General features: G+C 41.9%; 1 protein-coding gene across 2 annotated transcripts in view; it reads left to right on the forward strand.

Moving 5' to 3' along the window:
- The first annotated feature begins 1,349 nt into the window (after positions 1-1,349).
- The window catches only part of Mettl2 (methyltransferase-like protein), a 45,205-nt gene continuing 18,827 nt past the window's right edge, over positions 1,350-27,727 (forward strand). Inside the window, exons 1-4 of one of the 2 annotated variants that reach the window (XM_068369136.1) lie at positions 1,390-1,528; positions 12,902-13,112; positions 22,142-22,294; positions 26,375-26,800. In XM_068369136.1, the coding sequence (XP_068225237.1) occupies positions 1,507-1,528; positions 12,902-13,112; positions 22,142-22,294; positions 26,375-26,800 (812 nt within the window). In that variant the 5' untranslated portion in view covers positions 1,390-1,506. Of the gene's footprint in view, positions 1,529-12,901; positions 13,113-22,141; positions 22,295-26,374; positions 26,801-27,727 lie in introns of both variants that reach the window. The other variant, XM_068369137.1, reaches the window with a different exon arrangement.

A 27,727-nucleotide genomic window follows, 5' to 3' on the forward strand; every position in this document is an offset into this window, starting at 1 on the left:
TATATGACCTTACCTCATGGTTAAGGGGGCTATGGCTGTAATGCCTAGGCTACGTTGAAGCACAGTTGGAAAGAATAAGATTATGTAAATGAAAATATCTTGGAAGTCATGTTCACGAGCGGTTAGGTAGGTTTGCAGATAAGCGAACACTGATTGGCTTAGGCATGGAAGGGAAGTTCAGTAACATTTTGCTTTATCCGTGATAGGTCTTCACGTAAGGTACCTTCACCTAACCTTACGTACGTTTGTATGTCATAAACAGGGGCAGAGGTGCTGATGCTCTCCTTTGACCCTCCCAGGCCACCTTTAACCCTCCCAGAACGCTCCACTTGTCCTTGTGCGTGCAACCCACTAGAACATGCTGCTACTTATACGTGATCTGTTGGCATATCTCTATTACGCATCCTACTTTTGAATGTGCATCCGCCATTAGGAGTATACATAATTCTTCTAGACCAATGTCTTCTCCAATATCTCCCTTGGAGTATGACAACCACTCATCAGTGTTTCACTGATCTATACCTCCAGATTATGGGGAGGAATCTGATTCATCAAACAGCTGCCTTCTCTGCTCCAGAACTGCAGAACCTAGAAGCTGCAGCTGTGACAGTCTTCCAAGCCTGCTCCTGGCCAGACCACAGGTCAGGACCAGTGTCTTTTTATGCAGTGTTTGTGAAACTTTCTGACCCTGATGTCCAAAAGCAATATGAAGAACTAGTCCGCTGTTGAGCAAAGGCTCCGGAGTTTATGCTCCACCAGTGTTCCTTTGTCTTGATAATTGTGTCCTAAAGAGGAGGGACGCCGTTTCGTCCAAGTTCGCCCGACGTGTCGGCTTGCTATTTGGTTGGACAAGAAACTTTCAGTATTCTACTTCCCAGTCCTAGACTGTTGGCAGAATTGGAGGACGCCTTCCAGCATCCTTAAGAATTCTAAACGTTTCCACCTTTCTGCTTGTCTTCCCATTTTGCCAACTACTGTACTAAACAGTCGGTTGAAGATATCGAGGCTTGGCATGACCCTACTTGCTTACAATTGGCGATAAGCCGAATCATACCTTGATCAGCTGTTTTTTAATCTTTCTTCGTTGTGGAAGCTCTTCAGTCCTCGCAGTGGATACTGCTCACTGAAATCATGCTCCCGTTAAAGGACGAAGGTCTGTTTAGGTGGAAAAAATACAAATCACTTTAAAAATTTTATCATTTTTAAAATTCAGTTCAGCATCGCCACTAGTTAATGGAAAGTAGGAAATCCCTTTGTAAATCCCAGTACTGTTGAAAGTATATAGGTTTATATTTATGAACTGTTTCTAAAGGATTTTATATTTAACATATCTATTTATACATATTTCTTTTTCAGTATAGTATAGTGTTTTGGAAACGAAAATAGAGGCTTTCGTGCACTTTACGCTGTAGAAATACTGTATTATTATGTCATCGGACGATCTAGATACGGACTCCCTTGAGAAGAGACCTCAGTTTGGTACCAGGTTCCTACTAGACAAGAAAAATGTTTTTGAACATAATGCATGGTAAGAAACAGCATGTGAACTTTTGAATAATATTGGAGGTAAAAAAAATCTGATAATTTATTCTTGACCCTAATCATCTATCATGTTTTAGATAAAAATACAGGTACTGTACTGTTTAGTGTAAATGTAAGTCCTCGGAAAATTATTCATTACATTTGATCAGGTAATTTTAATATTTTGCTTATGTTTTCTTAGTTAACCCTTTTACCCCCAAAGGACGTACTGGTACGTTTCACAAAACACTTCCCTTTACCCCCATGGACGTACCGGTACGTCCTTGCAAAAAAACTGCTCTTTACAATTTTTTTTTTTTTTTTTTTTTTTTTTTTTTTTGATAATTTTTTGAGAAATTTCAGGCATTTTCCAAGAGAATGAGACCAATCTGACCTCTCTATGATGAAAATTAAGGCTGTTAGAGCAATTTGAAAAATATATACTGCAAAATGTGCTTGAATAAAAAATAACCCCTGGGGGTTAAGGGTTGGAAAGTTCCAAATAGCCTGGGGGTAAAAGGGTTAAAGATGAACCAATTACTTATGTTTTCTTGGCTGAAATTGAGACAATTACCATACATAATTGTACTGTTGTTGCTACTTTTTAAAAGTTCTACAAAAATCTCTGGGCCCGGAGACATTCCATGTGCAGTCATTCAGCATAATTTTTTTCATCCATTATATCCTCCTACGGATATTGACGCAAAGGGCCTTGGTTAGATTTTGCCAGTCGTCTCTATCTTGAGCTTTTAAATCAATACTTCTCCGCTCATCATCTCTTACTTCACGCTTCGTAGTCCTCAGCCATGCAAGTCTGGATCTTCCAATTCTTCTAGTGCCTTGTGGAGCCCAGTTGAAAGTTTAGTGAACTAATCTCTCTTGGGGAGTGCAAAGAGCATTCCCAAACCATCTCCTTCTACCCCTCGCCATGATCTCATCCAACCTCATGTAATATGTCATGCATTCTGGTGAACAGACTTTGCACATCCTGTGGTGTTTGCTAAGAAGGACAGCATCGTCAGCATACTTTAGGTCAGCTAATTTTTTATCAGTCATTGAATTATTATTATTATTATTATTATTATTATTATTAATTTTTTTTTTCTACCAGGAAAGACAACATGTTAGTAAATAGCAATCAAACCTTCTGAGTTCTTTTCCTGTTGCTGAGAGATCATGGAAAAAAATTGTTAAATGTGAACTACTGTGCAATAATTGCCACTCTTAAGCTCTAGTGTTACATTAGGAACATTAATTCCTCTAATTTTGGATTGTTGGTTATGAAAAACTATTTGTGAGTGTGACTACTAAGCAACAACATACTAAACTGTATAGCTTATCTTTTTTGAATTTGAAACGGCCATGTTGCCGTACTTCGGAGACATGGATGTCCACAAGCTATACAGTATGTGAATTTGATCGAAGAGTAGAGTTTTCAATTTTTTATTTTTCCCTGTTGGAGCCCCTGGGCTTATAGCATCTTGCTTTTCCAACTAGGGTTGTAGCTTGGATAGTAATAATAATAATATGAAAGCATATGTAAAGTCTGTAAAAATTGCAAGTACAGTACTGTACAATTAGAGCAACATTTTCCATTGTCCAGTTTTGGCGAGTACCCGGTACTTCCTTTGATGCCTTAGTCATTTCTAGCTTAGCAGAGGTACTGTAAATGCCTTATGATAGATATATCATACCTGTATACATTAGTTATTAAAGACTTATCTGTAATTTAAAAATGGTGGAAGTTACTGAAAAGCTTCAGTTTGATATTAAAAAAGTCAAGAAAGCATGGTTTGAAAACTGTCTTTATTTTAGATTGAAATCTCTGGTTCATTTCTGTTGCTTAAAAGGTAGCCCTCTTGATTGAAACTAATCTATGAAAGGAGAAAAAAAAATTCTTGTGTGATAGACCAAGTTTTCATCAATAAATTAAGATAAAATCTTCCCTATTACCTACTGCATGTATTCTAACTCCACTAAGGAGTATATATCAAGTGATTCAATGCTTTTTGTTTGTTAACAAGCTTCACATAAAAGTAGTTCATGTTGTGAATTAGAATTAAGTTATGAATTAGAATGTGATGTCTTCTTCCATGTTGAAAATTTTTTGGAGTTCAGATATTTGATTGATAATCGAGGACTGGTAGGTAATGTGAAATAGCAGGCCTAATAGGTTGTCAGAAGGATAGGATTTTGAGAAAAAAAAGACATTTGTACTTTGACTTGCTGTTCATACTGCTTTCTTCTACAAGGTGTCTAAGTGCCAATGTCTACCTAAAATCTAAAAAATAAGCATTGTCCCTGTAGTGAAGTGTTGAGATTATATGGCAGTGTATGGCAAGGAGAGCACTTGGATATCATTATTATAAGTATTATAAGCTAAGCTACAACCCTAGTTGGAAAGGCAAGATGTTATAAGCTTAAGGGCTCCACCAGAGAAAATTAGCCCAGTACGGAAAGGAAGCAAGGAAATGAATAAATTACAAGAGAATGATATAATCAAAATAAAATATTTTTAAATATTAAACTTAGCCGGTGAATATATAATAGCTGACGTCTCGGACGGCTCGACAGAAACACAAAAACTCGCGAGCGATCGCCATGAAGGTTGTGGGTGTGCCCACCAGCGCCAACTATCGGCCAGATACCGCATATACATGTAAACAGCCTCAGTTCTTCTCTGTCGGTCTTGTCGACAAGTTGATTCCGTGCTCGCTGTTAACCTGGAGTTTTTTCGTCATTCTTGGTGAAGTACTTCTTTTTGGTTTTGAGCTTTCGCAGTGACAGGTGTTTTTCTCTTCAATTAAAACTCTTGAACCCTTTTTTGGATAGCGTTTATTGTTGATGACTTTGGATGTTTTTGGATTTTCTTGGACTTTTCAAAATGGCTCACCCTTCTCCTATTCCTAAATTTCGTAAATGTAATGCTAGGGATTGTAACAAACGTCTTCCAAAGGCCTCTCTCGACCCACATACCGTGTGTTCTAATTGCCGGGGTAAAACCTGCCAATTAGGAGATCGGTGTGATGAGTGCGTGGTACTTTCGGAATTCGACTGGCTAGAGTTTGATAAGTATTCTCGTAAGCTTGAGAGAGATAGGGTGAGGAGAAGCTCCTCTAGGTCATTGGATTTTTCCTCCTCCCATGCCCCTGAACCTAATCCTTCCCCTGTAGTAGTTGTACCTGAACCCTCTACTAGCACTCATGAACCATCCATGCGGGATATGTTGCTTGCCATTCAAGCTTTGGGCGAGAGAGTTGAGTCCTTAGCATCGGACCGTAATCAACTCATGGCGGATGTGAATGTGTTAAAGTGTCGGAGTGCCAATTCAGAAAATCGTGGGGATAAAGTGATTAGTGCGCAAAGTGTTTTTAGTGTTGCGACCGAGGGTTCGTCTGTTCGTGCTTGTCGTTCTCCTAGTCCGAGACCTCTTTCAGGCTCCCATGCACCAGGGAGAAGTAATGTCGTAGGACTTATGGGGACGAGAGGCTTTAACCAACGAACAGACGTTCCCTCTATGGTATCGGGCGTGTCTCGTCAAGACCGCCCCTACCATAAGACGAGCGAGGCTGTTTTCTCCTCGTCATCCGAAGGCTTCTCGCGAAAGAAACCTTGGAGCAAAGTTTCTAGACCCTTAAAGCGGAAGTCAGTCCCTTCAGGACAGGTCCAGCGTCCTGGCTGTAGCCATTGGGACAGCTCTGACCCTTTGCAGTCGTCGGAAGACTGCTCGCCGCTTAAACGAAAGCGTAACACGGGCTCCGAGAATCTCAGTAAAGGCAATGTTTTGCCGTCACAGACGTTACCATCGTCTCGGCCCGTACCGACTCCCGTTGATCCTAAATGGGTTGTCCTGCAGGATATGCAGAATAAGCTTGCCTCCCTTATGGAGGAGTATACCGTTGAGCAGGTTCACGATGATCCTCGCCGTTACGCTGATCGAGATCCTGGCCGTCAGCCGCCCAAACGAGCCTTTACTCGTCCTGTTGACGTTACGAAACGTGATGTCGGTAGTTTGTCACGTCAGTCACGTGACTTGGAGCCTCACTCGATGCAGTCCCGTGTTGACTTTCAGCCGCTGCCGCAGTCTCGTGTTGACGTTCTGCCGCTGCCGCATGCTCGTGTTGACGTTCAGGACGTTCGCCAACCAGCTCAGTTGCCTTGTTTTGACGTTGAGCGTCAAGCACCGCAGTCAAGGGTTGTTTTAACTGCTCAATCCAGGCAGTCAAAGCAGTCTCGACTTGACGTCGAGCGTCCTCCCGCTCCTGTTGTTGTTGCTAGTCAGTCCTTTCAGCAGTTACATGACGTAGCTTCCTTGACTGCTACTGATGCTCCTTTGCGTGTGGAGTTTGCTTGTCAAGCATTGCCACCGCGGCAGGTCTCTCCCTTGCTTGAGACTCATCAATTGTCGGACGAGGTTCCTTCAGATGAGGATGTTGCTGATCCTCCGCCTACTGATAATCCTTTGGATGTTTTGTCAGACGTTGAAGAGCCTAAGGTTGCGCAACCTTCTATGGATTTTAAGAAAATCATGATGATTTTTAAGGATCTTTTCCCAGACCATTTTGTTACTGCTGCTCCTCGTTCGCCTCCGTCAGAGTTTGCGCTAGGCTTAGCTGCTGCCAAGCCTTCTTTTACTAAGCTAGTGCTCTCTCGCTCTTCTAAGAGGGCTTTACGTCTACTAGGCGACTAGTTGGTTACCAGGAGGAGTTTGGGGAAGACAGCCTTTGCCTTCCCTCCTTTTAAACTAGCTTCTAGAGCGAGCGTCTGGTATGACACGGGAGAAGTTCTCGGCTTGGGAGTCCCTGCCTCTGCCCATGGTGACTTCTCAAGCCTCGTAGACTCTCCCCGTCGCCTGGCCATGAGACGCTCTAAAATTTGTTGGTCCTCCTCGGACCTTGACCATCTCCTTAAAGGGGTTTACAGGGCCTTCGAAGTTTTTAACTTTTTAGATTGGTCTCTAGGAGCATTAAGCAGGAAGATCTCGTCTGCCGACCAGGATGTTTCCGTGCTTATTATGTCTTGTATGGACAAAGCCATCCGCGATGGCTCCAATGAGCTCTCCGCCACCTTTACGTCTGGAGTCCTGAAGAAGAGGGAAACCCTTTGCTCTTTCCTTTCAGCAGGAGTTACTCCCTGTCAAAGATCGGAGCTTCTCTTTGCCCCCTTATCGGCTGCCTTGTTTCCTCAACAGCTGATCAAGGACATTGCTGCTTCGCTTGTACAGAAGGATACACATGACCTGATGGCTACTTCTGCTCGCAAGGGAGCTCCTTCTTCATCTTTTGTTGTGAGGCCCAGAATCGATACTCCTGCGTCTAGGTTTATCCCGCCCTTTCGTGGCAGAGCCCCCAGCAGGGGAGGCGCTCGTGCCGACGGAAAGAGAGGCAAGAGGAGAGGATCCAAGTCCTCCCATGGCAGAGTCTGACTGCCCACGTCCTCAGACAGCGGTAGGGGCCAGACTGAACAACTTCTGGCAGGCCTGGGAGAAGAGGGGGGCAGACCAAGAGTCTGTGATGTTGCTCAAGGAGGGGTACAAAATACCTTTTGTACGCAGACCTCCTCTAGTAACAGTTCCTCTAGACCTCTCTCCCAGGTATCGAGAGGAGTCAAGGAGACAAGCTCTACATCAGCAGGTGTCTCTGTTGCTAGAGAAGGGAGCGGTGGTGAAAGTCTCGGACCTTCAATCACCGGGATTTTACAACCGTCTCTTCCTAGTCCCAAAGCATACGGGAGGTTGGAGGCCAGTGCTGGACGTCAGTGCGCTCAACGTTTTTGTTACAAAAACAAAATTTACGATGGAGACCACGAAGTCCGTCCTAGCAGCGGTCAGAGAGGGAGACTGGATGGTCTCTCTCGACCTGCAGGATGCGTACTTGCACATTCCTATTCACCCAGATTCTCAACCGTATCTGAGGTTTGTTTACAGGAATGTGGTGTACCAGTTTTGAGCACTGTGCTTCGGCCTCAGCCCTGCTCCTCTCGTGTTTACGAGGCTCATGAGGAATGTGGCAAAATTCCTTCATTTATCGGGAATTCGAGCCTCCCTGTACTTAGACGACTGGCTTCTCAGAGCATCGTCCCGTCATCGCTGTCTGCAGGACCTTCACTGGACGTTGGGTCTGGCAAAGGAGTTGGGACTGTTGGTAAACTTAGAAAAGTCTCAACTGATTCCATCCCAGACGATTCTCTATTTGGGGATGGAGATTCGCAGTCTAGTTTTTCGGGCTTTTCCGTCTGCCACCCGAATAGAACAAGCCCTGCTCAAAGTCCGACTCATGCTGAAAAAAGACCGTTGTTCAGTAAGAGGTTGGATGAGCCTCGTAGGGACTCTGTCATCCCTGGAGCAGTTTGTCTCGCTAGGGAGACTTCACCTTCGCCCTCTCCAGTTCCATCTAGACTCACACTGGAACAAGAGCAAGACTTTAGAAGCTGTGTCAATCCCGGTCTCCGAGCCAGTAAAAGCATGCCTGAACTGGTGGGACAGCAACATAAGTCTGAGAGAGGGTCTGTCCCTGGCAGTCAAGAACCCAAACCACGTGTTGTTCTCAGACGCGTCGGATTTGGGTTGGGGAGCGACTCTGGACGGTCGGGAATGTTCGGGTCTTTGGACGTCGGATCAGAAGAGCATGCACATCAACGGCAAGGAGCTGTTAGCGGTTCACTTGGCCTTGATGAGTTTCGAGAGCATTCTTCGAAACAAAGTGGTAGAGGTCAATTCAGACAACACCACAGCATTGGCGTACATCTCCAAGCAAGGAGGCACTCACTCCCACACACTGTTCATCATCGCAAGGGACCTCCTCATCTGGTCAAAAAATCGAGGCATCTCCCTGTTGACAAGATTCATCCAGGGGGACTTGAACGTCTTGGCAGACTGTCTCAGTCGGAGAGGTCAGGTGATCCCCACGGAATGGACCCTCCACAAGGACGTGTGCAAGAGTCTTTGGGTGACTTGGGGTCAACCCTCCATAGACCTCTTTGCCACCTCGTTGACCAAAAGGCTCCCGACCTATTGCTCGCCAGTCCCAGATCCAGAGGCGACCCACATAGATGCGTTTCTACTGGACTGGTCTCACCTGGACGCGTACGCATTCCCACCGTTCAAGATCGTCAACAAGGTACTGCAGAAGTTCGCCTCTCACGAAGGGACAAGGTTGACGTTGGTTGCTCCCCTCTGGCCCGCGAGAGAGTGGTTCACAGAGGTACTTCAATGGCTGGTAGACGTTCCAAGGAGTCTTCCTTTAAGGATGGATCTCTTACGGCAGCCCCACGTAAGGGATCTTCATCAAAGCCTCCCCGCGCTTCGTCTGACTGCCTTCAGACTATCGAAAGACTCTCAAGAGCTCGAGGCTTTTCGAAGGAGGCAGCCAGAGCGATTGCGAGAGCTAGGAGAGCTTCTACCATCAAAGTATACCAGTCGAAGTGGGAAGTCTTTAGAGACTGGTGCAAGTCATCATCCATTTCCTCTTCCAGTACCTCTGTAGCCCAAATCGCAGACTTTCTCCTACATCTGAGAAATGTTCGCTCCCTCTCAGCGCCCACTATTAAGGGCTACAGGAGCATGTTGGCGTCTGTATTCAGACATAGAGGCTTAGATCTTTCCAATAATAAAGATCTCCAAGATCTCCTTAAGTCTTTCGAGACATCTAAGGAGCGTCGTATGGCAACTCCTGGATGGAACTTAGACGTGGTCCTAAGGTTCCTAATGTCCGACAGGTTTGAGCCATTACATTCAGCCTCCCTGAAGGATCTCACCCTCAAGACGCTTTTCTTAGTGTGCTTGGCTTCGGCTAAAAGGGTCAGTGAGATCCATGCCTTCAGTAGGAACATCGGGTTTTCCACAGATAAAGCCACATGTTCACTTCAGCTTGGTTTCTTGGCCAAAAATGAACTGCCTTCTCATCCTTGGCCTAAGTCATTTGATATTCCTTGCCTGTCAGAGATCGTAGGCAACAACGAGCTTGAAAGAGTACTGTGTCCAGTTAGAGCTCTTAAGTTTTATTTAGCTCGTACCAAATCCTTACGAGGTGGATCTGAGGCCTTGTGGTGCTCAGTTAAGAAGCCATCATTGCCTATGTCTAAAAATGCTTTGTCGTATTTTATTAGATTTTTAATCCGAGAGGCTCATTCTCACTTGAGTGAAAAAGACCGTTGCTTGCTTAAGGTTAAGACGCACGAAGTAAGAGCTATAGCAACTTCCGTGGCCTATAAGCAAAACAGATCTCTGCGAAGTATTATGGACGCGACCTTTTGGAGAAGCAAGTCGGTATTCGCTTCATTTTACTTAAAAGATGTCCAGACTCTTTATGAGGACTGCTACACACTGGGTCCATTCGTTGCAGCGAGTGCAGTAGTGGGTGAGGGTTCTACCACTACATTCCCTTAATTCCAATATCCTTTTAATCTTTCTCTTGAAATGTTTTTAATCTTGTTTTGGGTTGTACGGAAGGCTAAGAAGCTTTTCGCATCCTTTTTGATTTGGCGGGTGGTCAAATATCATTTCTTGAGAGCGCCCAGATTAAGGGTTTTGATGAGGTCCTGTTGTATGGGTTGTCGCCCTGGATACTTCAGCTCCTGGGAGTCTTTCAGCATCCTGAGAGGATGGCTGGGCTTCGTGAGGAAAGCGGACTAACAAGGCAGAGTAATCGTCAGAGTCAGCTTCCTTACCAGGTACCTATATTTATTTGGGTTTTGTTATGATATAACTGTCAAAAACTCTAAGCATATACGCCTATATTGTATTAATACTGGTCTCTACCCACCACCATGGGTGTGAATCAGCTATTATATATTCACCGGCTAAGTTTAATATTTAAAAATGATATTTTGATTATAAAATAAATTTTTGAATATACTTACCCGGTGAATATATAAATTATAGGCCCTCCCTTCCTCCCCGATAGAGACCCAGCAGAATGAGAAGAACTGAGGCTGTTTACATGTATATGCGGTATCTGGCCGATAGTTGGCGCTGGTGGGTACACCCGCAACCTTCATGGCGATCGCTCGCGAGTTTTTGTGTTTCTGTCGAGCCGTCCGAGACGTCAGCTATTATATATTCACCGGGTAAGTATATTCAAAAATTTATTTTATAATCAAAATATCATTTTAACAGTAAAACATTAAATTAAATCTTTCATATATAAACTAAAAACTTGAAAAAACAAGAAGATAAATAAGATAGAACAGCGTGCCCATATTGCTTCAGTCTCAAATTCAAGCCATGTTAAACAGCCTCTTGACTCAACCAGTCAGAGGTGGGGTGTGGGATGATGTGAACACCTGGTGAGTGTAGAAATATTAATGATTTTTTAATGAAAATTAAATTTATTTCCATGACCCTCCCCTGGCATTTGAAGTATGTTTGGGAGCTTATGGTGCAAGTAATTAAACGTAGGTTGATAGTTTACATCCCACAGCATACTTCCACATGGCATGAATTAGTAATTTCATTTAGTTCATTTTGTTTTAATTTTTTATTATAACCCTTTTACCCCCAAAGGACGTACTGGTACGTTTCACAAAAGCCATCCCTTTACCCCCATGGACGTACCGGTACGTCCTTGCAAAAAAATGCTATAAAAATTTTTTTTTTTCATATTTTTGATAATTTTTTGAGAAAATTCAGGCATTTTCCAAGAGAATGAGACTAACCTGACCTCTCTATGACAAAAATTAATCCTGTTAGAGCAATTTAAAAAAAATATATTGCAAAATGTGCTGGGAAAAAAATAACACCCTGGGGGTTAAGGGTTGGAAATTTCCAAATAGCCTGGGGGTAAAAGGGTTAAAGTTGCACCTTTACAAATGTTGTTTTTTTTATAGTGGACAAGTTAACAGGTTTCTTAAGAACATGATTTGATATAGGTAGCCAGACATGTCTTCAGAATGCTCTCCTTTCAAGTCTGATTTATGAGTTACAGTATAAAAAGTTTTTGGATGTCATGTCCTGTATGTAAAGCTGGGTTAAAGTTGATGACATAAAAGGAGTCATTATAGCAATAAATTTCTGTTGTACAGTATAGTATCAGTGGTCAGAGGCTCTTTACATCATTCTTCTCAAGTTAATTTTTTTCCATTTTGCTCCTCAGAGCGAGCAGCATTACTTTTGATGCCAGTGGCATTTTGTGGTTTATTTCAAAATCTGATGGTATAAAAATATGTGATTATTTTTATCTATTTTATAGGAAAAATAGAACGATTGTAATCATTCTTTAACAAATACCTGTGTCAGTGTCTATGACGAGATATCACAATGCCCAAGAATTGTAAATCAATCCATCTTTCATTGCTCTCTCTCACAGATCTTTTCTATGTATTCTCATATAGCTACTGTTGCTCCTGCTTTATGATTTCTTCTCTGTATGTAGCAGTTCTTCTACTTTTTCCGCCAAATTTTGGTAAAATTACGGTAGAGTCCCACACAACGCCATTACCGCTTGTCAGTACATAGGAGCTTGGTGGGTTTTTTTTTCCGCGAGCGAAGCAAGCGCACCGCTCCTCAAACACTATTTGGTTTTAATAATATTTCGACAGAGTCTATTGGTTTTTGCTCCGCTGTGTGCTCGCTTTGCTCGCGAAAAAAGAAAAACATCAAGCTCCTATGTGCTGGCAAACAGTAATGGCGCTGGGTGGGACTCTACCATAATATTACCAAAAATTTTTATCACACATTTACGTTTCTTGTAAAGAAGCTCATACTTTTTCCTCCCTCCTTTTATGTTATTTCGAGCTGTGGTCATAAGAAGGATGAGGAGTAACTCTTTCTTGGTAATTTAGACCTTTTCTATGGATTTTCGTAATGCTGCTTCTGCTACGGCTGCACCTGCTCCTTATGTAGCAGTTCAACTTTTTCTTCCAAATTTTGAGTTGCACTTTTACATTTTTTGTAAAGGGAGCTCATACTGTGATCATAAACGGATGGAGATTCACCATTTTTCAGTAATTTTGCATTTTTATTGTATAAAAGAGAAAAATGCAATATTGATTTCACCTGAAAAAAAACTGTTTCTGATGCACACAATGTTTCAAGTAATTTGTAACTGGGAATGACATCAATTAAAGATGTATTGATAGCATGAAACTGGTAATGTAGTTCACACCCTTTTTAACTTTTGAAGATCTGAGAACTGCAAGTCTATATTTTCTTTATAATTAGGTACAAAAGCTATTTACAATTTTCTATGTAGCTGGTTTAAAGTTTAGATATTGGAGTTTGAACATACAGTAAGCTTAATCCTGTTCACTCATAGTTGATGAAAATTTATACTGCTGTATTGTCAGTGTTTGTTTTCCCCCATTTTCATAATCTTGTTGCTTTTTCTGATTTCTGGTAGATCATTAATTGTCCAGAGGTTTGACGATCTTTTAACTTTTTTAGACCCACACATTTTCCAACATCTGTATCGCTGCTGTATGCGTGGAGCAGGCCCTCAATTATTCAGTCGGTTTAGGAGGTTGTCCATAGTAGGTGTCGGTGCGATAATTCCGAGGACACGACTTTTATGCGAAGACACTCAAGCACGTCGTAAGCCTCAGGGAGGGGGTAGAGTGCTGAAAGACTGGAATAATGTTTTTAAATATAATGCATGGTAAGATGTGGTTCTACTTCTGATGCTTTTCCATTTGTTTGCAATAAAAAAGGAAAGTTCTTGTTGAGTAGTTTGAGGAGATCACAGATGGGGGGTTATGAAAAGTATGCTACTGCAGTGTATTTTACTGTATTGTTACTGTATTTAATTCAAAATGGAATACAGTACAGTATTTCATTGTGCTGTGGCAGTAAGTTTAAACTCTTATACAAAATGATTTAGTTTGGTAAACTTAATTCAAATAAATTTCTCCAGAGCATTGCATTAAAAATTGTTGTTATAGCTGACATAAAGGGTGGTGGTTCATCGTCAATCTTCATTAGATTTAATTTGTGTAATCTGTAGTATTACTGATCTTTAGTCTGTCACTAGTTTGAGTTTTACAAATTCAAATTTTATAAAATGTTAATCATACAGAGCATTATCATTTATGATTGATTAGAGTATGCATGAGCCTTATCAAATGTGTGTGATGTTATTGTTATTACTTGCTAAGCTACAACCCTAGTTGGAAACGCAGGATGCTATAAGCCTAGGTACTCCAACAGGGAAAATAGTCCAGTGTGGAAAGGAAACAAGGAAAATTTAAATATTTTGAGAACAGTAACAACATTGAAATAGATAGTTCCTATATAAACTTCGGGATTCAGCGTTATGAAGCTTCATCTGTGGTGGATAACAGGGGAGGGTGGACTGTGGCACCCTAGCAGTGCCAGCCGAACTCAGATGAGTCCCTCGTCAGGCTGGGAGGAGCGTAGAGAGGAAAGGTCCCCTTTTTTTCATTTGTGTGATGTTGGCTACCTCCCAAAATTGGGGGAAGTGCCTTGGTATATGGATGGATAAACTATAAAAATTTTAACAAAATAAGAGGAAGATAAATAAGATAGAATAGTTTGCCTGAGTGTACCCTCAAGCAAGAGAACTCTAACCCTAGACAATGGTAAAGCGGCTATGGCTTTGAATAAGGAACAAATTTATCAATCACTTTAAATACAAGAATTTTTCCTTGATCAGTATGATAGCCTTCTATTCCCTGTGTAAAGATATGGCCATAGAATCTGTCGTGTAAATGCTTCATTTTGTCAAGACCGCTAAACTTATTCCTTCTAAGCCAAGAATTTTGATAAGTGGCTTATTTTTGTCTGTGTTTTCCAGTTTGTTAGATTCGGTTGGTATTCACTCTCTTGCTTATTTGGATTATCCACTTCCATCCTGTTCTTAATACTAGGCATGCAGTTATTTCTAATAGTCGGGCCTTCTCCATCATGAGGATCAATACTACACAGTATTCTAGAAGTTTTATTCCAGCTGTGACCAAGTTGTGGAATGATCTTCCCCATCGGGTAGTTGAATTGGTAGAATTTGTAAAAGTTCAAACTTGCAACAAATTTTTTATGTTGAACAGGCTGACATACTGTAAGTCTTTTTATAGTTTAAATATGAAACATCTGTTTTGATGTTACAGTTTTTAAAATATTCTATTAAATGTTAATTATTTCTCATCGTTTATTTATTTCCTTATTCCCTTTCCTCACTGGGCTATTTTTCCCTGTTGGAGCCCTTGGGCTTATAGCATCTTCCTTTTTCAACTAGGGTTGTAGCTTAGTTAATAATGATAACAATAATAGTGTTTTTTTCATCAGAGGATATGCTTCTAGTGATAGCATTTATTTTATTTTAATGTTATTATTGTTCTGAAACTTCTTTAGTAGTTTTACCGTACTTCCTTTCCTCACTGGGCTATTTACCCGGTTGGAGCCGAACATAAATCTACAATTTTGAAGTTTGCTTCTAGTGATAGCCTTCATTTTGTTTTATTTTAATGTTATTGTTCCTGAACTTCTCTTGTAGTTTTCCCTATTTGCTTTCCTTACTGGGCTATTTTCCCTGTTGGAGCCCTTGGGCTTACAGCATCCCACTTTTCCAACTAGGCTTGTAGCTTAGCAAGTAATAATAATAATACAGTATTGACTTTTTTTCAATATTAATCTTACCCGATGATCATGTAGCTGTCAACTCTGTTGCCCGACAGAAATCTAAGGTCGGGATACGCCAGCGATCGCTATACAGGTGGGGGTGTACACAACAGCGCCATCTGTGAGCAGGTACTCAAGTACTTCTTGTCAACAAGAACTCAATTTTTCCTCTGTCGTGCCACCGGCAAGACCTACTTGGATACGCTGTTGATTCTGGAGTTGTTTTTCACGATTTTGGTGATGTATTCGCTCTAGATTTTAGCCTTCGCTATTCAGGAATCTTTATCATTAGCTTAGCAAGCTTTTTGATTTAATTTGGATTAATTGTTAACAAACTTTGCTAGATTTTGGAATTCCCCCTTGACTATTTCTACAATTCAAGATGTCTGACCAGTCTCAAGTCCCTAAGTACAGGCAGTGTAGTGTTAGGGCTTGTACTAGGCGTCTTCCGAAGGCCTCCATAGATCCTCACACCGTTTGTTCCAATTGTAGGGGTAAATCCTGTCAATTGGAAGATCGATGTGAGGAATGCGCTGGGCTTTCGGAATTCGATTTTAACGAATTCCTTAAAAATGCACGTAGGCTAGAGAAGGATAGGATCAGGAGGAGTTCTTCTCGCTCTTTTGATTTTTCCTCTCCCCATGCCCCTCAACCTATTCCTTCCCCTGTAGTGGTGACTCCCGACCCTGCTACTAGTGCTCAGCCCTCCATGGCGGACATGATGCGTGCCATTCAGGCTCTTGGTGACAGAGTGGAGTCATTGGCTAATGACCGTAATCAGCTTTTGGCAGATGTCAAAGAGCTGAAAGCGCAAAGTGCAGTGGGAAGTGTTGTGAGTGCAAGTGAAGTGAAAAGTGTCAGTGTCAGTGTTGCGCATGAGGGTACATCTGTTCGTGCCAGTCGTCCTCCCAGTCCGGGACCTCTTGCAAGCTCCCAAGCCCAGGGGAGAAGCAATGTCGAAGGACCAAAGGGTTCGGCAGGCCTTGATCAGCGTACGGATGTACCCTCAGTGGTTGCGGACGTATCTGTCAGAGATCGTCCCATCCACAAACAGACGAATGAGCCCTATCATTCCTCGTCTGTGGAAGAAGTTTCGAGGAAGAAACGTTGGACCAAGGTCTCACGACCTCTCAAGCGTAAGGTCCCTTCCGAGCGAGTCCAACGGCCCAGGTGTAGCCACTGGGTCAGTTCGGACTCGCCGCAGTCTTCCGAAGACTGCACACCTCCCAAGAGAGGTAGAGTGGTTCCGCAGCAGGCAACTACTCCGTCTGTTGCCGCACCAACCACGGTAGATCCTAAGTGGTCCATGCTGCAGACTATGCAGTCTCAGCTTGCTTCCTTTATGCAGGAGTATCGTGCTGAGAAGGTTGACACGGCACCAGTTAACCTACAACCTGCCACGGTTGTGCGCTCAGCAGATACTGTGGCTGCCTGCTCCCACACTCCACCTGTGAGAGCTCCACCTCCGATGCGCAGTCCACCCTGCCAGACGCATGTTCATGCTGCACCCTCCGTTGACATGCGTGAGCTACCGCATCAGCAGTGGGAAGGTGCTGTCGAGCTGCCGTGTTTTGACACAATGCGGCATGCTCCGCAACCCATGCGGCATGCTCCGCATCCCATACGGCATGCTCCGCAGCCCACGGCAGTCCCTCCCACGCACCAGCACTCTGCTTTTGTTGTTGCCAGCTCGCAGACTGACCAGCAGCGGCATGATGTTGGATCCGCAGCAGCTACGCATGCACCCGTGCTGCCGGATTCAGCCGTTCAGCTTTCTGCTCCACCTTTGCCACTTCCTACTCAGCTTTCGGATGATGGAGTATCTGATGACGAAGCTGCACATTTGGACGATCCGCACTCCAACTTAGAAGGACCCAAGTCTACGCCTCCCTCCTTAGACTTTCGGAAAGTCCTTGCCTTGTTCAGGGACTTGTATCCGGAGCAGTTTGTGTCTGCAACCCCTCGCTCTCCTCCCTCCGAGTTTGCTCTGGGCATGCAGTCAGCAGCTCCTGCCTTCACCAAACTTGTCCTCGCACGTTCATCCAAGAGAGCTTTGAGGGTTATGGGAGAGTGGTTGCAGTCCAAGAAGCAACTGGGAAAGACTGCTTTCATCTTTCCGCCTACCAAGCTTGCTTCCAAATCTAGCGTCTGGTATGCCACGGGAGAGGAACCCGGCTTGGGAGTTCCTGCCTCTGCCCAGGGCGACTTCTCAAGTCTGGTTGACTCTCCCCGCAGGCTGGCTATGAGACGATCTAAGATTTGCTGGTCCTTTTCTGACATGGATCATCTGTTGAAGGGAGTCTTTCGTGCTTTTGAGATCTTCAACTTCCTCGATTGGTGTTTGGGAGCGTTAAGCAGAAAGACTTCCCCTTCGGACAAGGACTCTGCCATGCTTATCATGTCTAGCATGGACAAAGCCATTCGGGATGGGTCTGGTGAGCTTGCGGCTTCGTACGTGTCGGGAGTGCTTAAGAAGAGAGAACATCTTTGCTCCTTCTTGTCGTCTGGGATCACTCCTTGCCAGAAGTCGGAGTTGTTGTTTGCTCCTCTCTCCAAGTGTCTCTTTCCGGAGGAGCTGATCAAGGGGATGGCTGCCTCGTTGATCCAGAAGGATACCCATGACCTGATGGCGTCCTCCGCACGTAAGGCTAAAGCTTTACCTTCCGTGCCTAGACCTTTCCGTTCTGCCGCAGTGGACACACCAGCGACTAGGTTCATCCCGCCCTTTCGTGGCAGAACCTCCAGCAGAGGAGGTACCCGTGCCGACAGTCACCGTGGCAAATCGAAGAAGGGTTCCAAGTCCGCAAAAGGCAGAATCTGACTGCCTACCTCTCCAGACAGCAGTGGGAGCCAGGCTCAAGAACTTCTGGCAAGCTTGGGAGAGCAGAGGTGCAGACGCTCAGTCTGTGAAGTTGCTAAGGGAGGGGTACAGAATTCCGTTCTGCCGCAGTCCCCCTCTAGCAACGTCTCCCATCAACCTCTCTCCCAACTACAAGGAGAAGGACAAGAGGCTAGCGTTGCAACAAGAGGTGTCGCTCTTGCTACAAAAGGGAGCGGTAGTCATAGTCCGGGACCATCAATCCCCGGGCTTCTACAACCGTCTCTTCCTGGTAGCGAAGAAGACAGGAGGTTGGAGACCGGTGCTGGACGTCAGTGCTCTCAATGCTTTTGTCACCAAGCAGACGTTCACGATGGAGACGACGAAGTCGGTCCTAGCAGCGGTCAGGAAGGAAGATTGGATGGTCTCGTTAGACCTGAAAGACGCGTACTTTCATGTCCCCGTCCATCCAGACTCCCAACCTTTCCTAAGGTTCGTCTTTGGAAAGGTCGTGTACCAGTTCCAAGCCCTGTGCTTTGGCCTAAGCACGGCACCTCTTGTGTTTACCAAACTGATGAGGAATATTGCCAAATTCCTTCACTTGGCAGACATCAGAGCCTCCCTCTATTTGGACGACTGGCTTTTAAGAGCTCCGTCAAGTCGTCGCTGTCTGGAGAATCTCAGATGGACTATGGATCTGACCAAGGAATTGGGCCTCCTGGTCAATATAGAGAAGTCCCAACTCGTCCCATCCCAAACCATTGTCTATCTAGGTATGGAGATTCAGAGTCGAGCTTTTCGGGCTTTTCCGTCGGCCCCAAGGATCAGTCAAGCCCTAGAATGCATCCAGAGCATGCTGAGAAGGAACCGATGTTCAGTCAGGCAGTGGATGAGTCTAACAGGGACACTTTCATCGCTGGCCCAGTTCATCGAGTTAGGGAGACTCCACCTCCGCCCCCTTCAGTATCATCTAGCTGCTCACTGGAGAAAGGACATGACGCTAGAGGCGGTCTCAGTGCCTATTTCCGAAGAGATGAGGTCTACACTGACGTGGTGGAAGAACAGCAATCTTCTCAAGGAAGGTCTACCATTGGCTGTTCAGACCCCCGACCACCGTCTCTTCTCGGACGCATCGGACACGGGCTGGGGTGCGACACTGGACGGACAGGAATGCTCGGGCACGTGGAATCAGGAGCAAAGGACACTTCACATCAACTGCAAGGAGCTTTTGGCAGTTCATCTGGCCTTGATAAACTTCAAGTCCCTCCAGCTAAGCAAGGTGGTGGAGGTGAACTCCGACAACACCACAGCCTTGGCGTACATCTCCAAGCAAGGAGGGACTCATTCGAGGAAGTTGTTCGAGATCGCAAGGGACCTCCTCATTTGGTCAAAAGATCGAAAGATTTCACTGGTAACGAGGTTCATTCAGGGCGACATGAATGTCATGGCAGATCGCCTCAGCCGGAAGGGTCAGGTCATCCCCACAGAGTGGACCCTTCACAAGAATGTTTGCAGCAGACTATGGGCCCTGTGGGGTCAGCCCACCATAGATCTATTCGCTACCTCGATGACCAAGAGGCTCCCGATGTATTGTTCTCCGATTCCAGACCCAGCAGCAGTTCACGTGGATGCCTTTCTTCTGGATTGGTCCCATCTAGACCTGTATGCGTTCCCTCCGTTCAAGATTGTCAACAGGGTACTTCAGAAGTTCGCCTCTCACGAAGGGACACGGTTGACGTTGGTTGCTCCCCTCTGGCCCGCGAGAGAATGGTTCACCGAGGTACTGCAATGGCTAGTGGACGTTCCCAGGACTCTTCCTCTAAGAGTGGACCTTCTGCGTCAGCCGCACGTAAAGAAGGTACACCCAAGCCTCCACGCTCTTCGTCTGACTGCCTTCAGACTATCGAAAGACTCTCAAGAGCTGGAGGCTTTTCGAAGGAGACAGCCAGAGCGATTGCCAGAGCAAGGAGGACATCCACTCTCAGAGTCTATCAGTCAAAATGGGAAGTCTTCCGAAGCTGGTGCAAGGCGAATGCAGTTTCCTCAACCAGTACCTCTGTAACGCAGATAGCTGACTTCCTGTTACATCTAAGGAATGTAAGATCCCTATCAGCTCCTACGATCAAGGGTTACAGAAGCATGTTGGCAGCGGTTTTCCGCCACAGAGGCTTAGATCTTTCCACCAACAAAGATCTACAGGACCTCCTTAGGTCTTTTGAGACCTCTAAGGAGCGTCGGTTGACCACACCAGGCTGGAATCTAGACGTGGTTTTAAGGTTCCTGATGTCAGCAAGATTCGAACCGCTTCAATCAGCCTCTTTTAAGGATCTCACATTAAAGACTCTTTTCCTCGTTTGCTTAGCAACAGCTAAAAGAGTCAGTGAGATCCACGCCTTCAGCAGGAACATAGGTTTTACATCTGAAACGGCTACATGTTCCTTGCAGCTCGGTTTTTTGGCTAAAAACGAGCTTCCTTCTCGTCCTTGGCCCAAGTCGTTCGAGATCCCAAGCCTGTCCAACTTGGTGGGGAACGAACTAGAGAGAGTACTTTGCCCAGTAAGAGCTCTTAAGTACTATTTAAGACGTACAAAGCCATTACGAGGACAATCAGAAGCTTTATGGTGTTCTATCAAGAAACCTGCTTTACCGATGTCTAAGAACGCAGTTTCTTACTACATCAGGCTTTTGATTAGAGAGGCCCATTCTCATCTGAAGGAAGAAGACCTTGCTTTGCTGAAGGTAAGGACACATGAAGTTAGGGCTGTCGCTACTTCAGTGGCCTTCAAACAGAACCGTTCTCTGCAGAGTGTTATGGATGCAACCTATTGGAGAAGCAAGTCAGTGTTCGCATCATTTTATCTCAAAGATGTCCAGTCTCTTTACGAGAACTGCTACACCCTGGGACCATTCGTAGCAGCGAGTGCAGTAGTAGGTGAGGGCTCAACCACTACATTCCCATAATCCCATAACCTTTTTTTTAATCTTTCTCTTGAAATGCTTTTTATTGTTGTTTTTTGGGTTTTACGGAAGGCTAAGAAGCCTTCCGCATCCTGGTTGATTTGGCGGGTGGTCAAATTCTTTCTTGAGAAGCGCCTAGATTAGAGGTTGTGATGAGGTCCTTTAGTATGGGTTGCAGCCCTTCATACTTCAGCACCTAGGAGTCGCTCAGCATCCTAAGAGGATCGCTAGGCTCAGTAAGGAAGACGTACTTAAAAAAGGCAGAGTAATGGTTCAAGTCGACTTCCTTACCAGGTACTTATTTATTTTATGTTTGTTATTTTGAATAACTGCTAAAATGAAATACGGGATACTTAGCTTCTAATGTTAACATGTATGCTGGTCTCCACCCACCCCCCTGGGTGTGAATCAGCTACATGATCATCGGGTAAGATTAATATTGAAAAATGTTATTTTCCTTAGTAAAATAAATTTTTGAATATACTTACCCGATGATCATGAATTTAAGGACCCTCCCTTCCTCCCCATAGAGAACCAGTGGACCGAGGAGAAAATTGAGTTCTTGTTGACAAGAAGTACTTGAGTACCTGCTCACAGATGGCGCTGTTGTGTACACCCCCACCTGTATAGCGATCGCTGGCGTATCCCGACCTTAGATTTCTGTCGGGCAACAGAGTTGACAGCTACATGATCATCGGGTAAGTATATTCAAAAATTTATTTTACTAAGGAAAATAACATATTTAGTGCTGGGATATTAAGTGTGTTCTTTTGCGATACAGACTTCCCCATTTGGATCAAGCTGCTTTGGGCTTCAGCTCCATTTCCTTAGGTCTCTTGCTCAACTGTCCAATAGAGCTTTTCCAAGCTCCAATTTTGTTGTATGCAACAAATTACTAAAGCAATAAAAAACTCAAAATCACCAAGAAATGGTTTTTCTCTGTTTTATGATCACAGTAGGAGCTCCCTTTATAAAAAATGTATAAGTGCAACTCAAAACTTGGAAGAAAAAGTTGAAGAACTGCTACATAAGGAGCAAATGTGAGATCATAAATGAGAAATACAAATGTTGCTGAATGATCCTCATGAACTACTTATTCAATGCATAGATATTAAAAACATAATAAATTTGATTTACTTCCATGAAGTATGTCTTTATTTATTTATCACATTTAATTGCAGAATTATAGTTAGGATTTTTTTCATTTCTTAATTGGGTGTCAGAATCTTTTGATGAAACCAGTTTGAACAAATTAATTGTTATGAAATTATTTTCAGGGACAATGTTGTATGGGATGATGCACAGGAAGCTGCTGCAAAGTCTAAAGTTGAAGAGAATTCGGAAGTTTTGATGACTCCTGAAGATATAGAAAAGCTGGATAATGAAGCTGCAATTCATTGGGATGCTTTCTATGACATTCATCAGAATAGGTCGGTTTTACTCATTTTTTTTTTAGTTACGTAATGTGATTACCAAATGTAAAATAATCACTTACAAAATTTTTATTCTTTTTGCTCCATTTATCATTATCATTGTTATTATTGTTATTATTATTATTATTATTATTATTATTCTTATTGAGTTAAAAGTAATGGCTGCATTATTTTTAACTCAACCTGCCTAAAAGAGGGTCTCCTACCACGATATTATTATTATTATTATTATTATTATTATTATTATTATTATTATTATTATTATTATTATTATTATTATTATTATTATTATTATTATTATTATTATTACTTGCTAAGCTACAACCCTAGTTTGAAAAGCAGGATGCTGTAAGCCCAGGGCTCCAACAGGGAAAATAGCCCAGTGAGGAAAGGAAACAAGAAGAAATGAAATATTTTAAGAACAGTAACAACATTAAAATAAATATTCCTTCTATAAACTATAAGAGGAAGAGAAATTAGATAGAAGCATACTGCTGTACAATAACCTCTGCCATAGATGTGCGTCTATTTTTGTGGGGACACTTTTATTTATATAATAGTAGATAAGGAAGGGCTGTTGTTGATTTAAACTATTTTTACAAGAAACAATAGTAAAGTATTAACCCTTTTACCCCCAAAGGACGTACTGGTACGGTTCACAAAACTCATCCCTTTACCCCCATGGACGTACCGGTACGTCCTTGCAAAAAAATGCTATAAAAATTTTTTTTTTCATATTTTTGATGATTTTTTGAGAAAATTCAGGCATTTTCAAAGAGAATGAGACCAACCTGACCTCTCTATGACAAAAAGTAAGGCTGTAAGAGCAATTTAAAAAATATATACTGAAAAATGTGCTGGGGAAAAAATAAACCCTTGGGGGTTGAGGATTGGAAATTTCCAAAGAGCCTAGGGGTAAAAGGGTCAAGTAGATTAAAGGAACAGGAGCAGTCTGCTGTTTGTTGCACATAACAATTCTCAGTAACATACATAGTACAATTATTTAAAGAAAATATGAGAAAGAATCAACGTACGTGAAAAAAGATGTTGGCCGGAGTTATTAGTGCTCAGTACACTACCTAAAACTTGGTTACCAATTTCATCAACCAGAGAAAGGATTAAAGGATATCTGTTGAGATACTACCACTTAGCCCTTTGACTGGCCAGACAGTACTACTTTGGATCCTTCTCTTTGGTTACGGTTCATTTTCCCTTTGCCTACACACACACTGAATAGCCTGCCCTATTTTTTTTTACATATTCTCCTCTGTCCTCATACACCTGACAACACTAAGATTACCAAACAGTTCTTCTCTCAAGGGTTTAACTACTGTACTGTAATTGTTTTGTGGCTACTTCCTCTTGGTAAGGGTAGAAGAGACTCTTTAGCTATGATAAGCAGCTCAGAAAGACACTCCAAAATCAAAACATTGTTCTCTAGTCTTGGGTAGTGCCGTTGCCTCTGTAAAATGGTCTTCCACCATCTTGGGGTAGAGTTCTCTTGCTTGAGGGTACACTCAGGCACACTATTTTATCTTATTTATTTTCCTCTTATTATGTTGAAGTTTTTATAGTTTATATATGAAATAAAATTTATTTTAATGTTGTTACTGTTCTTGGAATATTTTTTTTATTATTAATTCCTATACGTCTCTTACTCCTAGTTTCCTTTCCTCACAGGGCTATTTTCCCTGTTGGAGCCCCTGTGCTTATAGCATCCTGCTTTTCCAACTAGGGTTGTAGCTTGGCAAGTAATAATAATAATAATTTGAAAATGACAAAAATTTGTGATATATAAGATTTGTTGTGCAATTAATTGATTAGAATATTTGACAACCTTCCCCTAGAAAGACATACCATATCATATAATTTGCAGAGTTCATTATCCACATACAACATCTGATATATTTGAAAGACCTTATTCTGTATATTTTCAGCAAGAAAAGACTCATCACATACTTCTATAAACATTGGAAATAAAATTCAGTTGTCCTTAGAATAAACTAACTATAGTCATTTTTTTTTAGCGAGGCAGATTTGCACCGACTCGCAGCGGTGCCCTTTTAGCTCGGAAAAGTTTCCTGATCGCTGATTGGTTGGACAAGATAATTCTAACCAATCAGCGATCATGAAACTTCTCCGAGATAAAAGGGCACCGTTGCAAGTCAGTGCAAATCTGCCTCGCTGAAAGAAATTGACTATAGTTTAGCATTTTTGTCCTGTGAAATTAAAATGCTCTTACTGGTCTGAGGGCTGACTGTAAAATCTGCAAGTGCATATATGTATATGTTATTGTTTATTATAGCTTCTTGTATGTTGAATTTTTTTATTGATTACTACTTGGATCTATGATTGAATTACACTTTGCTCTGTATTTTTTATGTCTCCTTTTCTTATTTATTGTAAAATTGGCATTGACTTGGACAGTAATTTTCTTGATAAAGATTTCATAGGTTTTAGACAGATTAGCAAGAACAACTGCAGGCAAACTACTTTCAAGGAGATATTCTTTTGCGTGATGACTTCATGCCTGGTATCAAAATATTTATAAATATCTGGCAACAACATTGGAATTCTGGGGATACTCTTTTACGTAATGACTTCATCCCTGGTATCAAAATATTTATAAATATCTGGCAACAACATTGGAATTCTGGGGATACTCTTTTACGTAATGACTTCATCCCTGGTATCAAAATATTTATAAATATCTGGCAACAACATTGGAATTCTGGGGATACTCTTTTACGTAATGACTTCATCCCTGGTATCAAAATATTTATAAATATCTGGCAACAACATTGGAATTCTGGGGATACTCTTTTACGTAATGACTTCATCCCTGGTATCAAAATATTTATAAATATCTGGCAACAACATTGGAATTCTGGGGATACTCTTTTACGTAATGACTTCATCCCTGGTATCAAAATATTTATAAATATCTGGCAACAACATTGGAATTCTGGGAATACTCTTTTACGTAATGACTTCATCCCTGGTATCAAAATATTTATAAATATCTGGCAGCAACATTGGAATTCTGGGGATCAGAATGAGATGAGAGAAATCATAAGTTTTATATATCCTTGGAGGTATAACAACATGCCTTGTCGGAAATTGCTCTTTGTTGACTCCTTGTTGGGGCAAACCGTTGATCACACAAATTCTTAATGAAAGGAACATATCAATGACACTGTGAGGATTGTGATGTCCACTTGACTGTTGATTACAGATTGAATGTCCTAGTTTTGGGGATGTCAAGAAATGGTTTCTCTCTAGCCCGTGGTTGGGAGGCAGGTATGGTACATCTTTACCGAGGTTTTTGGAGATGTTTTATTTGATGTTGGTACCATTTTCAAGGTTATATCATAAGCTTGCCTTCTTACACCTTTTTAAAGATTTTGTACCCACCTTAAGTAGTGCCCTGTAGGCATTACGTATTGGTCTTTGCAGTATATTTTTGGTCCTTGGTTGCACTTGCATTATATCCTTCTACTTTACCTCTATTCCCACTTCCTACCTTCTTTATCACTGTCCTAATTCTTCTAACTTTTACTTCATTGTGTGAACTGGGTTTTTCTCCACAGTAGCATTTAGGCATCGTATGACCTAACAGTCCCTAACATTGGTCGATACATAAAGCATAGATTCATAAATTTAGTACTAAAGATTTTGTGTTAATTTTAGTCAGTTAATAGGTTTTCATTCATCTTACTGGAATCTGCTTCAATGATCATTGAAGTTATATCAGATAATTCTCAATCATTCATTTATTCATTCCAGGTTTACAGGGGCCTACTATTTAAATAAAAGATATAGTGGATTTTATAAATGTATTTCTTGTTAATTAACTGTCTTATCTTTACAATCTTCAGGGTCACATGTAGAATTAGTAGTCTTTGCCTAAATAAAAACATGAAGAAATGCTTCAAGACTATAAATTTCAAAAGTACAGTACTGTATTTTAATTGTTAATTATGAATGAATTATATCTAATGGCATGTCAACAATACTGGAAATTTGTATATTTTTCATTCATTTGCATATTGTAATGCTGTATTCTATTTTTTTCAGGTTCTTCAAAGACCGCAACTGGCTTTTCACAGAATTCCCAGAGCTAGCTCAAACTTATAATGAATCTACCAGTTTACCGAATGTTACAGCAGAGTTATCAAACAGTAGTGAATTGCAAGGCAAAGAAAAGTTTGGCGAGTTGGAACACACTGTAGATAAAACTGATTTAGAGAGAACTATTGTACCAGAAAAAGAGGAAACTATAACACCTTCATGTAGTGAGAATATTTTCGCAGTGAATTCAAAAGAGTCGTTTCCCGGTGAACATGCCAAATTTCGCATTTTGGAGGTTGGTTGCGGTGTTGGAAATACTATATTTCCCATCTTGAAAACTAATAATTCAAAAGAGTTATTTGTTTACGGATGTGACTTTTCAAGCCATGCAGTTGATATTGTCAAAGCCTCTGAAGACTATGAGAAAGAAAGGTAGGAAAATCTTGAATTTGTATGAAATATAAATTTAAATTTTCGTTTAGTACTATCTTATTATGTTCAGCATACTTTATTACATTTTCATTAGAAATTTACTGTACAGTATCATATTTTAGTTTCCTTCAACATAGTGTTCTTATGAAACTATATATCATTGTTTTACAAACTATATTGTCATTTATAAAATTATTTCTTGGTTAGGTATCCGAGTTGTTGGGGAAATTAAAGGTGTTGCAAATTCTCCTCTACTAACTGATCTTTAAGGCAGTGAATGTTAATCTGTATCAATATGATTTAAGGGCTTTATTCAAAATCATTTAGGTTAGATATATTATAAATGTTTAGAAATATTACTGCGTGGTCTTAAAATACTAGTAGCTAGTAGTGGTCTTTGAGCTAATATTTATTCGTCATCATCATCTCCTATGCCTATTGACACAAAGGGCCATGGTTAGACTTCACCAGTCATCTCTATCTTGAGCTTTTAATTCAATACTTCTCCATTCATCATCTCCTACTTCGCACTTCATAGTCCTCAGCCATGTAGGCCTGGGTCTTCCAGCTCTTCTAGTGCCTTGTCCATCTACCCCTCATCTTTATCTCATCCACATATGGCACTCAAGTAATCTCTCTTATCCTGCCATTTAACTGCCAATATCCTATTGAGGGCTTTGTTCTCAAATCTACTAAATCTATTGGAGATTGTCTCATCGTCATACCGTGACTCATGTCCATAAGAGTAACACCGATCTCACTAAACTGATATATATAGTCTGATTTTTATATGTAATTTCAAGCAATTTGATTTCCACATTTTACTTAACCTAGCCATTGTCTGATTTGCTTTTTTCAATCTTTCTCTAAACTCTGCGGTTGCCTAGTTTTAGAAAAATTCTGCCGAAATAGAGATAATTAGCTATG

This window comes from Palaemon carinicauda, unplaced genomic scaffold, assembly GCF_036898095.1.
Source record: "Palaemon carinicauda isolate YSFRI2023 unplaced genomic scaffold, ASM3689809v2 scaffold381, whole genome shotgun sequence".
Taxonomy (NCBI): domain Eukaryota; kingdom Metazoa; phylum Arthropoda; class Malacostraca; order Decapoda; family Palaemonidae; genus Palaemon; species Palaemon carinicauda.